Source organism: Macaca thibetana, chromosome 5 (genome assembly GCF_024542745.1).
Source record: "Macaca thibetana thibetana isolate TM-01 chromosome 5, ASM2454274v1, whole genome shotgun sequence".
NCBI classification, from domain to species: Eukaryota; Metazoa; Chordata; class Mammalia; order Primates; family Cercopithecidae; genus Macaca; species Macaca thibetana.
This window is the reverse complement of record NC_065582.1, coordinates 17,191,524-17,208,155: the sequence shown is the minus strand read 5'-3', so window position 1 is coordinate 17,208,155 and position 16,632 is coordinate 17,191,524. Positions and strand designations below refer to the sequence as shown.

The window sequence follows — 16,632 nt, the reverse complement described above, 5'->3', positions numbered from 1 at the left end:
CACATCATCCAAAATGAGAAAACAGGCAGAGCCACACAGTTTCTTGGCTCATTTTTCACCTCGGGATTATACCTGAATTTCAATTTCCCATTAAGTCTGTTTGTTTGATCCCTGGAAATTGAAATGTAGGAACAAGCCTTGGGTGAAAAATTAGTCATGCTGCTTTCAACCTAAGCTAGTACAGCTGGATAAGAGTGAAAAGGAAATTTGAAGGAAAAGTTGACAGTTACTTTAACAGACACATTCTCTTTGGGTCACCTTGGGACTCCTTGATGGTCAAGGAACTTGTAAATCAACCTGATTCTGAATTTGATTGAAGAAAGTCACTGAAACTTTGATACTAAAATACCTGCAGGGATGAGATAAAAAATATTCTGGACCCAGCAAAGTCGGTCTCCTCTGTCAAAGACATCTCAACCCATTATAAGGCTTGCCCTGGTAAAAAACAAATGCTTAGCCATCCCTTGGTGGAGATTAACTAGAAATGGTGCTGGGGGCTTTCTTCATCTGCTAATTAAACTGAAGTAAGACTAAGCCCACCTCTGGCTCTCTGTGGCTTACCAGGACCATGCTCTAAAATCGCAACCCTTTCCACACTCCAGTATCCTGCATTCCCCTTCCCCTGTTTTATTTTTTTCCCATCTCATTTATCACCTTTTAAAACACTATATAATTTAGCTATTTATTATGTTTATTCATTGTCTTTGCTTCATTCCTAAAGACAGAATTGTTTGTGATGTTATTCATCATGGTATCCCCAGAACCTAGAAAAAGTGACTACCACATAGTTTCTAATCAATAAATAATTGTTGAAATATGAAAAGAATGACTGGATGGATAAATGGATGGATGGATAGATGGACGGACGGACGGACGGACGGATGGAAAGGCATATAGACCTAGAGGGGAAAGTGTTCACAAAATTCTGTGGTTTCCATCCCTGTTTCATCAGTGTCATCAAAATAAAGCCACTTATTATTACAACCAGTAAAACCTTATGCTTTTTATCCTATGCTTAAGAGAAACAAACTTCTGAAGCAAACTTCTGAGAGTTTCCTTACTGCAGGAACTTTATCCCCAAAACAAATTCTATTTACTCCGCAATCTCTGGGGAAACAAAATATGATATGGAAATAACCGAACTTCCTAATTGTGCTAAATGATATGTTTTTTATTTGTTTATTGTCACATCTAAAGGTCTTCCGAATAACAAGAAGCTCTGCCTATTAGACAGCACTGGTCTGTTACAATAAATATGAACTAAATTTACATTCTTGGAAAGAAAGTTTCCTCACAGATAGGTATTCTAGCTAAACCAAAGGATGCAAATGCCAGTGCCCTGTGCTACCTGTTAAGTCATCACAATAACCATAGCCACATAGGAAAGGAAGGTGCTGGAACTGAATAAAGCAAATCACCTCTCTGCTACCATGAGAACAATCGAACAATCGAAAGGTCAGGTTTGAAACTGGATTGTTAAGCAGAGGTTGCATCTTGGTTATTGCTCTCAAGAGCTGCATAACCCTTGACAAGTTATTTAATTTCTCTAATCTTACCTTCCTCATACATAAATTGGGGATAACAATAATAGTTACCCTACAGGGTTGCTAAGAGTATTAGGAATAGCATGAGAATAAATCACTTGGTAGTTACTCAAGAATTTAAGAGTAGTAGAAGTCATCGCAGTAGTATAATATCACGTAATACTTTTTCAAATATGATGAGGGAAGAAAATGTATAGCTTTGATCAACAGAGTTTAGCTCCAAGAACAGCGGCAAAATAGGACTTGGAAAAATCTCTGGCAAACCTGAGAGCAAAGAATTCTATGTATGATCTGTCAGCATTTATAGGAGAGCAGCCACCATGATTGTTATGAGATTAGATGCCACAAGATCCATGAAGTTAAATATTCACATTTTGGAACCTCTGGAAAGCAGGCCAGTATTTTCTCAGCAGGCTCCAGCAGTATGCTTGAAAGAACACAACTACTGTTTATACTCTGCGCACGTTGGATGCACGATAAAATGACAGATTGGGGACAGGTCAGAGCAAAAATGTGACACAGGGAGAGCTAAATGGACTTCTGCAAGTCTCTCTGGGACATAACTTTCTTAAAGGAAAATACAACAACTCTCATTGGACCTAATTGCTGTCCCATCACGTTAAGTCCAGAATTCAGAGATTCCTGAAAAGTGCTCTAAGGACGACAGGGAGCCAAGGCTACAAGCGTTATGCATTAGTAGGGGACTACAGGCTTCTCTTTGCTGAAAAATGATAGATGACCTAGGCAGGCATGTCATTTCCTATTTTGTGCTTTCATTTTTCAGACCAAATTGCACTAAACCACAAAACCATCGTGTGTCCCATGATCGATGTCATTGACCACAATCACTTTGGGTATGAGGCACAAGCTGGGGATGCCATGCGAGGAGCCTTCGACTGGGAAATGTACTACAAAAGAATCCCCATCCCTCCAGAGCTCCAGAGGGCAGATCCCAGCGACCCTTTTGAGTGAGTAGCAGCCAAGGGAGGGGCCAAGGGAGTGAGGGCAGGTAACTCATTGCAGTGTTAAACCTGGGCTCAAGAAGACAATTATCTCTAACAAAATGGAATAAAACAGGTGGTAAGATGTGCAAAACATCAGAGAAAGGTCAGACCTACACCCTGTAGAAAATTAAAAGCTGTGCTGAATTCATGGATCACTCCTTCTTAAACTTTGCTAAACATGAAACTATACAGATGAAAGAACCACAAAAATGCATAAACAGAAAATACATATAGAAGGAAGGCATGTTCCCTTCTAAGACGCTTTCTTATTTTCAGGTGTCTCTGTTCTTTTGACTTTTCCCTAAAGGATTACTGAAAACAACTATTTTGTTTTTCTTTTATTAGAAATTGATATAAAATATGAACCAGTGTTTAAGCCTACTTTCTACACCCTGTTGGAAATTGTTTACCTGTAATGGAAGCGTGCTCCTAAGCAGGTGTTCCCACACTGAAACATGGGGAATTCAATCAAAGTGATATATCCAGAGTCAATTATCTTTGAGAATCCTGCCCCTAATTTAAGTACATACTGTACAGAGAAGAAGGTACAGCAAAGATCTAATGATTAATTTCTACCAAACGACATCCCATTTTTTCAGTGTGGACATGAGAAATATGCATTTAAAGAAAAAGAAAAAAATATGTATAGTTTAGTTTGACAGACTATCAAGACCATTCATAGTAAATGGTAAACTTTTTCCAACAGTTAGCCCAGAGATAACCCAAGGCATACTATATATCTATTCTTCATACTGCACCCTTTGACATCATTAAAATTGTTATTTAAAAACTATTATATATGTTTTTCTTAGTACAAGAAAAATAGATATATCTGTGATCAAGCTTTGCACACTCTGAGTCCATTTAAAATGCATTAAATATTATTGTCTTTTCACCAATAATATGGGCTGTAAAAGTTTGCAGTAAATAAGCTACTGAGTACAAAAACCACTTCTCTGACACTAACAGTTTAAATTACAATAACATTTCAAAATTATCAGGAAAATGTTTCCTACACTTCTAGTCTTTAGAAAAATGAACTCCTGGGGAAGCAAAGGGAATTTCAGAAGACGTTAGCTTGATACCACGCTAGAGAAGTCGTTTCTTTTGTAAAATAAAGCGCTCTCATTAAATATCCAGAGCTTCTGGAGTTCAGCCTCTTTTGACTCTCCACTTACTGGAGAGTTTTTGAAAAGAAATAATAAAGGACCTTTATTACTTCCTCAAATGCTTTGGCCAAAATTTCACAGATATTCAAAACTACTAGAAAAGCTTTTTAGTAATCTAAGCAAAAGCGTTTCTAATAAGCATTTGAAGTGGGCTTAGCTGAGAGATGCTCTTCAGACTTCTCTGAAGGTAACCATCTGAAAATCTTGACAGAGAGGGGCTTAAGGTGGGACGAGTGACAAGGGTGTGAGGTGATGCATATGTTGATTAGCTTGATTTAGCCATTCCACAATGTGTACATATTTCAAAACATCATGTCGTACATCATAAATATATACAACTTTTATATGTCAGTTTAAAATATAGCTGAGAAAAGAAAATAAATTTAAAACATTTTAAATGTAAAAAATTTTTAAAACATGCATGTGGAGAGGAGTACAAAAGGCCTTAACCATGGTAGAACTGTTATTAGATGCCGGTCCACAGCAGAAGAGCCACAGTTAGGCCACTACAATGCGAAAGTACCATGTTTTAAGGGCTGGAACTCACCCAGGCTGGCTTCCCAAATGCCGTGATAGTGACTGGTTATCATGACCTTAACTTTATTTGCACTGTGATCGCAGAGTAGGGGTCCTGCTTCCTGAAACAGTGGGATCAAAATGCTATCAGAGGAATCTGCAGTGGAGACAATTCTAAAAGCATTCTCAGTGCCTGTATTGACAGTCAAAATTTTTGTCAGGCTGACTCTGACTGTGGCTATTACAATATCAAGCGCCTTGCTTAACCACAGAGCTGGTAGAATTGGTAACTTTCAGAACTAGGTTACCTCTTGTTTCTGTCACCTACTTAGGTGGTTGTTGAACTGTCAAAAATTGCATTCATCTATTGCATATTACTATCTTTCTGCCTTAAGTCTTATTGATTCCTAGGAATGTGGACACTTTAGCCTCCTGTAATAAATGTAACTTGCAGGAGGTGTCCACTTTGATCTTACAAACCGTGTTTGCCGTCCTGATAATAAAAGAATGGTTACCCAAGCAGCTCTGAGCAGTGTATCGGCAATTTCATTATCACGGCAGTCACCTGAATGTGCTCATAAACAGACAAGCTTTAGGCTACAACTTGCTTCTCTAGCTGTAAAGCTTTAAGGTGCACAGAATGAAGGCAGTCTATCTATACATCTTTCTTACAGTCTTTCACGTTTCAAGAGGCTGCTGCCAAAGAGTGTGGTTTTCTGTGGGAAGACGGGGAGAGGAGGCTGAAAAGCTGGGAAGAAGGGAAACAAAGAATGTGCAAACGTATCGCAAACCCCAGGACTTTTCATACAATAAGGATGAAAAATGCATCTTTCTTTAGCAAGTTTATCAAATGTCTTATGTGACAAGATTTGAATTATCTCATTTATTCTGCCATTACTTGAATTTTCAATGACTACTGATTAGAGCAGTGTTTTTCAACCTGAAAATTCTGTGAAAGTAGTTAACAGTATTTAATTATTAATGAATTGGATTGAATTCAATTGAAAATTTTAGAGTGTTATACTAGTGGGTAGGTATAAGTGTCATTTCTCAAATATTCAACTTCAGTTATAAGGTATATATGAACCTGATGTCATATAAACTGTATTTCTTCACATACACTACACAATGAAAGAGGTCAACATCTACTAACTTTCTAAACTAGGAATCAAGACCTTCAACAATCTGTCTAGAAAAGAAAAGGAAAACTCATGGATAACTTTGAGCATTAAGAAAATATTTACTGATATTTACAAAGGGATCCTGTTTTTCAACAAATTGCTACTAGAATGTAAGAGAAAAAGCAACATTCTTGATACAAATTATCATATAGTGGTCATAACTTCTATTGGATTGGATACATTTAAGAAAAATTTTGGCTGGGCATGGTGACTTGTGCCTGTAATCCCAGCACTTTGGGAGGCCGAAGTGGATGGATCATTTGAGATCAGGATTTCAAGACCAGCCTAGCCAATACAGTGAAACCCCACCTTTACTAAAAATACAACAATTAGTTGGGCATGGTGGTGGGCGCCTGTAGTCCCAGCTACTTGGGAGGCTGAGGCAGGAGAATCACTTGAACTCAGGAGGTGGAGGTTGCAGTGAGCAGAGATTGTGCCACTGTACTTGAGCCTGGGCAACAGAGCCAGACTCTGTCTCCAAAAAAAAAAAAAAAAAAGAGAGAGAAATATTTTGGGGCCAGGAGCAGTTGCTCTCACCTGTAATCCCAGCACTTCAGGAGACCAAGGCAGACAGATTGCTTGAGCCCAGGAGTTTGAGACAAGCCTTGGCAACATAGCAAAACCTTGTCTCTATGAAAAAAAAAAATAATAGTGGGGCAGTTTATTCAATTTTGCATGACTGTAGTCCCAGCTACTTGGGAGGCTGGGTGCACAGAACACCTAAGCCTAAGAGGTTGAGGCCACAGTGAGTCATGATCGCACCACTGCATTCCAGCCTGTCTCAAACACAAAAACAAAACAAAATTAAATTAAAATAAATTTTTAATTTAATTTTCTAAATTAAATATTTGGAGTTATTTATTTATTTATTTATTTATTTATTTTTTTTTTTTTTTTTTTTTTTTTTTTTTTGAGACGGAGTCTTGCTCTGCCGCCCAGGCTGGGGTGCAGTGGCCGGATCTCAGCTCACTGCAAGCTCCGCCTCCCAGGTTTACGCCATTCTCCTGCCTCAGCCTCCCGAGTAGCTGGGACTACAGGCGCCCGCCACCTCACCCGGCTACTTTTTTGTATTTTTTAGTAGAGACGGGGTTTCACCGTGTTAGCCAGGATGGTCTCGATCTCCTGACCTCGTGATCCGCCCGTCTCGGCCTCCCAAAGTGCTGGGATTACAGGCTTGAGCCACCGCGCCCGGCCTATTTGGGGTTATTTATTAAGGAAGAAACCAGAATGCTCCCTCTTTCTGATGGCTTTTATCATGATGTAATGCCTTGAGAAAATTCTTGTTATTCATGGCTTTTAGATGGTTTTCTCATTACTGGTCCATCTTGAAATCAGGGCACTTAAAAATGAAAGACTTTTCTATGTGACAAAACATAATATGCTCCTTCAGCCATGATGACAAAGAGAAAGATGTTCGTTTGCTTTCTAAAAGTTTAGAGTGGGCCCGAAGAAATTATCTTGTCCAAATTCCCTTCAATGTGAGCAACCACTAGACAACGTCCAAGACAGGCATCCAACCTCTGCAGTAACTCATCTTTAAAGTAAATTTCCTACCTCAAAAGATATCCTTTCTATTAGACTTATTGACAGACACATTTTCCCTCGCATGAAGAAATTCTGCCTTTCTGATCCCAAATTGTCCTACTCGAGGTACAAGGAATATTGAATTGGTCTTTAATGACAGAGCTATTAGAAATATTTGAGAACAATTGCCATGCCCATACTACTCAAGAGGGAAAACAACAAAACATTTTTCTTTTCCAGGCTACATATTTTCAGTTCTATCACCATGTTTTCCAGGTCTACCAGAATCTTGTAAAAGTTCACACTCGTTGATGTAACGCATCAATATATGTAAATTCACTTCACTGCTGTAATACTACTAACGTTTCTCCAACTTGTCTCCAACGGCAGCATGAAATAGTCCATCCAGTATATCAGGTATCCAGACCCTAATACATGACTCTGTCAACTGTAAAAATCAAGTTAATTTCTAGAGAATGTATGCAGGTTCCTAGATATGCTTCCTTTTGCTAAATACAAAGAATCGATTCAGCAGTTTATTCAATTTTGCAAGTTGATTATATTTTTCGGAATCCACCTCTATTCTGTCTTTGTGATTGTGGGAAAATTATCTTTGCACTGCCAGTCTTCCTCAGATAGATCTTCACAATTCCTTAAAGACTTATAGAACTAAGAGTTTTAATCACCATCGATGGAATTCTTGCCTAGACTTATTAGTGAGAACTGACATTCTCTATTTTCCATCTATTTATACTACCAATTTCCAAAATGTTTAAAATAAGTATAATAAATATATACATACAGCAATGGGGAAAAAATTCACAGGCTACAATCATCCTTTTTTTATTTATTTTTTTTTTTTGGAGACGAAATCTCACTCTGTCGCCCAGGCTGGAGTACAATGGCATGATCTCGTCTCACTGCAACCTCTGCCTCCCGGGTTCAAGAGATTCTCCTGCCTCAGCCTCCTGAGTAGCTGGGATTACAGGCGCACACCACCATGTCTAGCTAATTTTTGGATTTTTAGTAGAGACGGGGTTTCACCATGTTGGTCAGGCTGGTCTCAAACCCCTGACCTCATGATCTGCCCATCTTAGCCTCCCAAAGTGTTGGGATTACAGGCATGAGCCACCACACCCAGCCACAATCATCCATTCTATTCTCTCAGAAACCACTATGTTCCATAGACATATCAGTCTGAATTCAGTAATTCCTCAACCAGGGCCAATATCTAGCCTACAAATGTCCCTAGGCACGGATAGCAGTAGGTGTGACCCATTGCCAAGGACCTCAAGGTAGGCACTTCAGACATGGAAGATCCTCTGACATGGGCCAAAGGTGAGATCCTTGTGAGCTGGTTCTGCAATCCAGAAGTGTGAGGCATAGCTCACGCTAAAATGGAGAAAATTCTACCTCTCTGCTACAGAGAGTTGTATCACTGTCACACGGAAGTGGAATGCTTTCTATAGATTTACTGATAGTACCTCCCTTTGTTCTTCCAAGGGACACCGTGCAGAATTTGCAGACTCTCTTTCTTGTATAAGAATGTCAGAAAGTGCTGATGTCAACACCGTGTGAAAGTCAGTGGTTCTTAGGTAACAAATATAACTTTCTGCTAAATGTAGGCTTAACAAAATCAGAAAAAAAGTACAAATAATCATAAATTCATCAAGCTAGAAGAAACCTTAGAGACAATTCAACTTCTCATTTTTTATAAAAGAGGAAACCTAAGCTATACAGTCTAAATGACTTATCCAGTGTCACCACCAGCAAATTTAACAGCTACTACTAGAATCTGGGGTTGCTGACTCATCATTCCATACTATTCTTTCTTTCACACATGTTGATGGAGGGGAAATTAACAGTTGTTAAATGTCTACTGCTATGGGTCAGGCACTTTGCTAGGAAATTTGCATATCTTCTTAACCCATTTAATCCTTATTTCAAGCCTATGAAATATGTAATTTTTACAAATGAGATGATTCAGGCTCATAGAGGTGAAGCAGTTTTCCCAAGTTTACACAGCAAATAGGAGTAAGAACGCAGAGTAAGAATTCCCACGATTCCGTGGAGATTTTCCCCTCCCGTTCTACTTAGAGAAGACACATTCTCTAGTGGTTAAGGAATAATCATACTCAAATAGGGAAAAAGCCTTCAGAGAGTACAATTACTTCTTCCCTAAAACACAAGAATGCAGCTGATAAGTGAATATCGTAAAGTCAAAACATCACTAACCTTTACCAATCCTTACAGAAAGTCTTATTTCAAAACACGTTCAGGACACTGGGCCAAACAAAATCACTCCAGGTCTGCCTCATACAGATAGACCTGTGCCTGCATAAGGGTGCCCAGTGGAGAGTGTAAGTAAGGCTGAGATTGAGCCTCTGTTCATAATACCGAAGACCCAGGTTTGGGTTGACTAATCTGGAGGAAGAGGGGCTCTTTCTCCTTGGTGGGCATAGAAGCTCCACTTTTTTAACACAAAGGAGATAACAACAGATTGAGGATCAACTTACTTGATGCCTAGAATAAACTATTAGCTTTTATCAGAATCTTGTTGATGGCACTAATTTACCTTCAAAATTTTAGCATCCCACTTGGGTAAATTTCATTGAGGGTTAGGGGTACAGTAGCCTACTCAGAATTTGAAAATAAAGATAATCTGTTTTACACAAAACTCTTTCCACATAGGTTTTGACCCAATATTATTAATTCTACGTTTAATCAAAATCAGTAAAGCATGAAATTGATTTCCTATGGAAAAAGGGACTGGTCAAAACTGAATTTAATGTAGAATATAAGCTTAGAAGGATAACTTTGGGGGTTTTCTCCACTTTCATCTCTAGGTTTAATTAGATACTGTTCATCCTCCCTTTTATTCTCTCCTACCCCTGTTAGGATACCTCCAGAGCCTGGAATATCCATTTGGTAGAGTGGGAGAACTTTGTTCATTTCCTGCTTCTCAAGTCAAGTCAATATTCTCACAAATTTTGCAGATCTCCATGAAATTGCTACAAATCTTCCTCCTCCTCAAAAAGTCAAATTGATACATAAAACTACCAAAGTATGTGCTCCTTGACCTCAACCTCCAACCATGTAATTCTCTATTATTGAGGTTTCAAAACTGAAGTTCCAAACATTTGAGGGATTAGATTAGAATCTATGTTAATCAGTTTAGTCTAGAGACAAGTTCCAGGAGAGTTAACTAGGTCTTCAGCTCTCCACAACCACAACCACAGATCTTGCCTGAACTTCTCATTATTTCAGAAGCCCCTCAATTAAACTGGCCAAATAGTCTATTTAATGAAATCTGTGTAGTATGTAATATGAAAACTAACATCTGTTTAGCACTTCACCATATGTAAAGCCCTCACTACATTATCTAATTAACTCTATGTAATAATCCTTTTGAATGGGTTAAAGTAGATATTGTGGTTTTCTAATTTTGCAAATAGAGTGAGAACCAAATAAATGAAGAGACTATAATAATGAATAAGGGACAAAATCAGGACTCAAATCAACGCCTTCATTCATTCATTCAGATTTCAAATGTTAGGTTTAATCAACAGTCTCATAGGACTCAAGTTAATGCCTTCTTTTATTCATTCAGACTTTGAATCCTAGGGTTAATCAATAATTTTCTTTTACTCTCCTTGTAAGAGAAACTTAGGCACCCATTAAGTGAAGTCGTTTTGTCAATTAATGTTTCATAGCGAGTTCATAATAAGAGCAGGAAAGGAAACAGATTGCCTTGTTCCCCATACTGTGTTCTTATCATTAGACCAAACTAGAGCTGATAGGTTGAAAATATCAGCTTTCAGTTACTAATGAAGGGAAATGTCAACAATGCCAGCTTCTGGTCTGTTTATAACAAGATCTAATTCAATATTTGACAACCGCAAAAGGACAAAATGTTTAGGGAAAAGACTGTCAAACTTTTAAATGGTGTCCTAATCTACAGAAGGTGAGAATAAAGGAGTAGAAATGGCTCAAGTATTTAAAAAACTAATCAAAATATTGAATAAAACCAATCTCCTTTGAAAGCCCAGAATAAACACTCACTGAAGATTTTTTGAATGTAAAGTAAAATAGTATAACACGGGCAGAGATGTCCCAAAGCAAAGTTGTAAATTACCCGTCTCTCCTTTTGAAGTCCCCTCCCCCATTGCTTGGCTCTGGAGACCCCTGGCTGCCCTGGGCCCCCAGTCTGCAGGGAAACCACATTTGACAAAGAAATTCTCCCTAGGGGTAGCAACAATCTCTTTTCCCTTGTCAGAATCAGAAATGACTGTTTGTTTCTTCCTTCTCCTGGTGGGTGTGATCTTTACCTCAAGAGGATGTTCCCTATGACTTTCTCCTTCCTTTAACAGTTAAAATGATATTAACAAGGCCTGGCGCGGTGGCTCAAGCCTGTAATCCCAGCACTTTGGGAGGCCGAGATGGGCGGATCACGAGGTCAGGAGGTCGAGAGCATCCTGGCTAATACGGTGAAACCCCGTCTCTAGGCGCCTGTAGTCCCAGCTACTCGGGAGGCTGAGGCAGGAGAATGGCGTGAACCCGGGAGGCGGAGCTTGCAGTGAGCTGAGATCCGGCCACTGCACTCCAGCCTGGGCGACAGAGCGAGACTCCGTCTCAAAAAAAAAAAAAAAAAAAAAGATATTAACAAAATTAATTCCTAAATTAGCAATCCCTGTAATTATTCTGCTGTACCTGTCTGCTTTTCTTCAGTTTGTCTTGGTCTCTTGAGATCTCTGGGTTCCTGGGATAGCTTGGGCTTTGAGACCTCCTCTTTCTGGTTCCTGACCATGTATCTGGACTCTTGAACTGCTTGTTTTTCACTGAGACTTCTGCAAGGGCCATTCAATCATAGGTAGCCTGGTAGGTTATGTGCACTATTTTAAAAGACGATGAGACCCGTTCATCCATCCTGAAAGAGGTGTTCACTCTTGCATACCAGCCACTCAGGACCATGGTCTCTGTGGAACTCCAGAATGCGCTGCTCTTCTCTACCCAAACCTTAGGGTGACTTGTGTTCTAACTATCCTCTGTGTTTCTTTGGTAACATCGCCTCTTGAACTTTGGGCTTCTGATCTCATTCTTGGTCTTGCTTCACTGCTGCCAGGTTAGATAGCTCCTCCATAGTCAGGCTAGGGTTTGAATTATTCATGCCAACCACCCCTAGACCTCCAGAACCACCCAATAGTTATAGATAAAACTGCACCACCTGAGACATAGCAACGGCTCCCTGTGTGTTGAACTGCGAAGTTCACGAATGGATTGATGACGGTTTTTTGTAGGGGTTTTTTTTTTTTTTTTTTTTTTCCATTTACCTGTTATATGAACTATTATCCACTTTGTTCTGCTTCCCCAACTGGTGTCCTGAGTCTGTCTGTCTGTCTAATGTGTGAAGGTAATTTGCTCTGTCCCTTCCCTACCCTTAAGATGTGACTTGACTTCATCTCATTTATTCCTTAGCTGGGCATTTTCATGGATTCTGTCCTCTAGGATATAATGCTCCACTCTCTTCTTTCTGGCTCCCTAGTCTTCTTTAACTGAAATCTTTCTTCCTTTAGCTAAGGGAGAAACTTCCATGCACCTGTGAAAATACTGTCACAGCCCCCTTCCCAGCACCTGAAGTTCAGCAATATTGATTCTGTCCCGATAACATGATCCCAGAGCATGGTAGAATTAAACAAAATGTTCTGCCATTCACCTAATCTTCCTCTTCCCTCCCTGCAGACAGGGCTATATGCCCAAGGCCTGTATATTAGCTTCATTTCACTTCATTTTCTCACCCAAAGCTTCATTGCTAAAATATCACCTTCAGCTCTGCTCTCCTCTTTGCTTTCTTTCTTAGTTCAAAAACTCTTCTTTTTTCCTAATCATTTCAACATCAGTATTAGAATGTAAACTCCATAAGGTCAGGGAGCACAGTTTTCTTCCATTCAGTCATTCTTTTTGCCTAATCATTTCAACATCAGTATTAGAATATAAACTCCATAAGGGCAGGGAGCGCTGTTTTCTTCCATTCACTCAGTGCTGTGTCACTAGCACCTAGTCCCTGTGCATAAAAGACACCCAACAATATGGATTGAATGGATGAAATAAATAGTAAGGTTGGAAGAAGTGGTCAGACAAGGTTGTGTATATTTGAAAAAGAGATGACAGTTTTTCAGAAAAGGATGCTAGCTACAGAAAATGTTGTGGCAGGACTGAGCACAATTATTTATAGGGTGTCACCCACAGAGCAGTCTAAATAGAGCATAAATTCTTATACAGGAGTGGTAGAAAGTAAAGAAGAAAAGGAAGAAATGAAGAAGACAATAGAAGGCATTTATCCAGCATGTAGAAGGAAGAAAGATGATAAATAAATATTTTAGAAAAACTCGAAGGCCTTCCTGAAGTCCTTTACACCATGAATGAAAATTAAAATCATTCTTAAAACCACAGCCTAGGAGATAACAACATCTTTAACAAGGGGGCCAGGTAATGATATTGATCTTCAGTTCTGTCCTTTTCTAACAAATAACGAGATGCTATAAGCATCTTGTGCTGTCTAGATTCTAGACACCACCTAGAGCCCAAGCAGGTGGGAGCAATGGACTTCAGGAGGGTTGACCAAAATTACATGCTTGAGAACAGGGCTGGGAAGGGCCAGTGGGCTTGATGGCAGTGTAATCTTAGAACTTATATATATGGACTATGGTCTTAGAATGGGAGGGCATAACAAGCCTGAACAATATGTATGGATCTAAAGTCTAGTGAAGAAAACTAAGCCTTACATGTGGCGTGCCGTTGAAGCCTTCACTAGTTATATGTAAAGAAATGATGAAAACTAGAATCTGTATCCAGGAGTCAGCAAGGAGTCTCTAGTCCTGAATTACTCTATTACTCTGCCACAGAGAGGGAACAGAGTTGGCCACCAGGGCTTTCAGTCAGAACCTGACTTCCATGGTATAGTGTGTGTGTCTGTGTGTGTGTGTGTGTGTGTGTGTGTGTGTGTACACACATATAAGTAATAAATTGATATCAGGTTATTTATGTATTTATATGTATATGTGAGTATATATTATATTATTTATGTGTGTATGTGAATGTGTCTGTGTGTGTGTAAATTGCTTCAAATGATTTTTTTTAAAAGAAAGTGGATACATATGAATAATAGGAGTGAAAAAGAAACAAAATCTGGCTTTGAGTCTATGCTGCTGTCTTCTCAGTGGGGCTGACTTTGTTCAGGATCACTCGTGGAGGTAGGTGGGATTGGCTTCAGGTGAGAAACCTTCAGAAATGAGAGAATTCCCTATCTCAATCCTCTAACAAAGTCAGAGCAAATCTTTTAAAAATAAAATAGTACCGCACATACTCCCCTGATGTAAATAGAGTTGAGTGACACTAGAAAAGTAACAGACTTTCATGAGCTTATCTGTGACAGAAGTCATTAGTCTTTACTGTTTGCTGCTTGGATTATTTATCTGGATCTAGGCTAAGTATCTAAAGTGAGGCTACATCCACAGAGGCACTGGTTTTGACAAGATCATCACTCCCTCCTTCAATGAAATAATCAAGCAATGACTATGATGCTAAATTGGTGGGACAATTCTTTTTTCTTTTTTCTTTTTTTTTTTTTTTTGTTATCTTTCTTTCTTTTTTTTTCTTTGTCTAATACTTCTTGGTATAGATGCACCTGGAAATACATTTAAGAGAAAGAAATGTCTGTTTTTGTGTCCTGGAGTGCCAATAAAAATGAGACAAAATGGACTCTTGCTGGAGGGAGGGAGGGAGATTATATGGCATAATTCAGTGGAAAGGCTGAGGCCAGGCCGCCAGTGGAAAGCCTCGTGCTGGTTGGCCACTCCAGGTTGCAGCTTCTGATTCAAAAGTGATCTCTAGGGCACCTTCCCACTCCAGCCTTCTTCACTGATGGAGCTCAGTGGTAACACGAAGATGTTTGCCATTTCTGTGTCTTCCTCCGGCATGTTAGCCTGTTTTTCTATCAGTGGGAACTAGGTTGGAAGCCCAAGACTCAGCCCAGATCCTGCTTCTGGGATTGAGGTGAGCCAGGGCAGGACAGCAGGAGCTTAGGGTCTTCCAGCCTGCACTGGATGGGTGGGAAAACTCATCCAAGGCCTTCCGGAAGTGGTACACAAAGGGAGAAATTGAGTAAAGTGGTGGATAAGGTAAAAGTATACATGAGAGAATGAATGATTACATCACAAGCCACACAAAAAAAGAAAGCCAGGTTTGAATACCGTGTAAGAGGGGGGAAATTGTAGGGGAAAGCTATGCATGGCTGAGAGAATTGGGATCTGCACATACAGAAGCCAGCGTGGGATCAGGCCATATTTCCCTCCTCCCCACATCTATCCCCCAGCCATTCCACGAATTTAAAGTTAGTGAAGAATACAGGCTAGCTAAGTGTTCTTTCCTTTGCTTAACACTGCTCCAAGAATTTACATTTTAACTTTTTGTAGTAATAGAAACCATCTCATAGATAGTAATTGTAGCATATGGAGCAGGTTTGAAACATACAGTTACAACTCAAGTGGGCATGAATGTAACTTTCTTTATCTCCATAACTGAGCCTTACAGAGCCCTGGAGTCCTGCTTCCACTGTGAGCAGCAGGCTGGCTCCTAACACATTTGGGTCCAGGGCAAGAGTGCAAATGAAGGCTCAGGTGGCATATGGCTAAGTATTTGGAAGTTTATTAACTGAGCTAGCAAACTACTGGATTCTGTTCTGTCCTCCTTTCTTGATCAATATACCTTCAAAACAACCCAGAGAGTAGGGATGCATGTAGAATTGCTCCTCAGTGTCCATTCAGCTCTTGCAGCACCGGCAGACAGGCAGGACAGCAACCCACAGCCCACACCTTCCCCCACTGTTTGTTCTGTGCCTCCACAGCCCGTGGGCACACACAATGCAGGTGGACAAGGAAGCCCACACATCTAATTCCTTCTACAAAAATAGCCATCCTTTGCCCAACTCCCAGCCCTAAGGATGTAAATTCCAAACCCCGGAAAGCAGCCCATGGAAAAAGAATCAAACCATAATGGAATGACTCAGGCCTTTGAAGCAGGCTCAGAATCCTTTGTGCACGGAATAAAGCAGTCTGGAAAACCCAGTTCACAAAAGGTGTGCAGCCTGTGGGGATGTGGGGATGTGGGGAACGGGACATCCCTTTAGCCTCCAGAGTACCCATCCCATAGGGAGAGGAACATCCAAAGAAGACCAGAGCACGGCCCTTTTTCCTGAATCTCAGGTCACTGGACAGCAGTGAGCCCCTGATCTCACCAATTAAATGTGCATTTCTTCTGATCCAGAACTTGGTCTCTTATGGGCAAATTCTCAGTAAATTCCCAAATCAAACTCAGTCAATTCAAAAGTCTAACTCCATGCCAGGATTGTTTTCCTTTCCAAACTGCTCTGCTCAACTTTCCTCCATTCTCCTCCACTCTCAGGATGGCATCTTGATCGTGAGGCAAGTCACGATAGGGACAGGTGTCATCTGATGCTTTGTCTTTCTCAGCTAGCCTCAGCTGGATTCAGATTGGATGCAGCAGACCTTTCAAAAGAGGCTTTGTCCTCACTGAACAGAGTGCCCATAGATGTCATGTCTCCATCTGCTCTCTGGCATGGTAGGGTCACGCTCCCTCTGACTCAGTTCTACCTAAGTTCTAAGATCTGGCTAAGGAC

The 16,632-nt window shown here is 40.1% G+C and overlaps 1 protein-coding gene across 2 annotated transcripts in view; it reads left to right on the top strand.

The window, feature by feature from the left end:
* GALNTL6 (polypeptide N-acetylgalactosaminyltransferase like 6) overlaps window positions 1-16,632 on the top strand; it is a 1,210,113-nt gene that overhangs the window by 987,274 nt on the left and 206,207 nt on the right. For both annotated transcript variants that reach the window (XM_050792469.1, XM_050792470.1), the window contains one exon: window positions 2,329-2,512. In XM_050792469.1, the coding sequence (XP_050648426.1) occupies window positions 2,329-2,512 (184 nt within the window). The remainder of the gene's footprint in view (window positions 1-2,328; window positions 2,513-16,632) is intronic.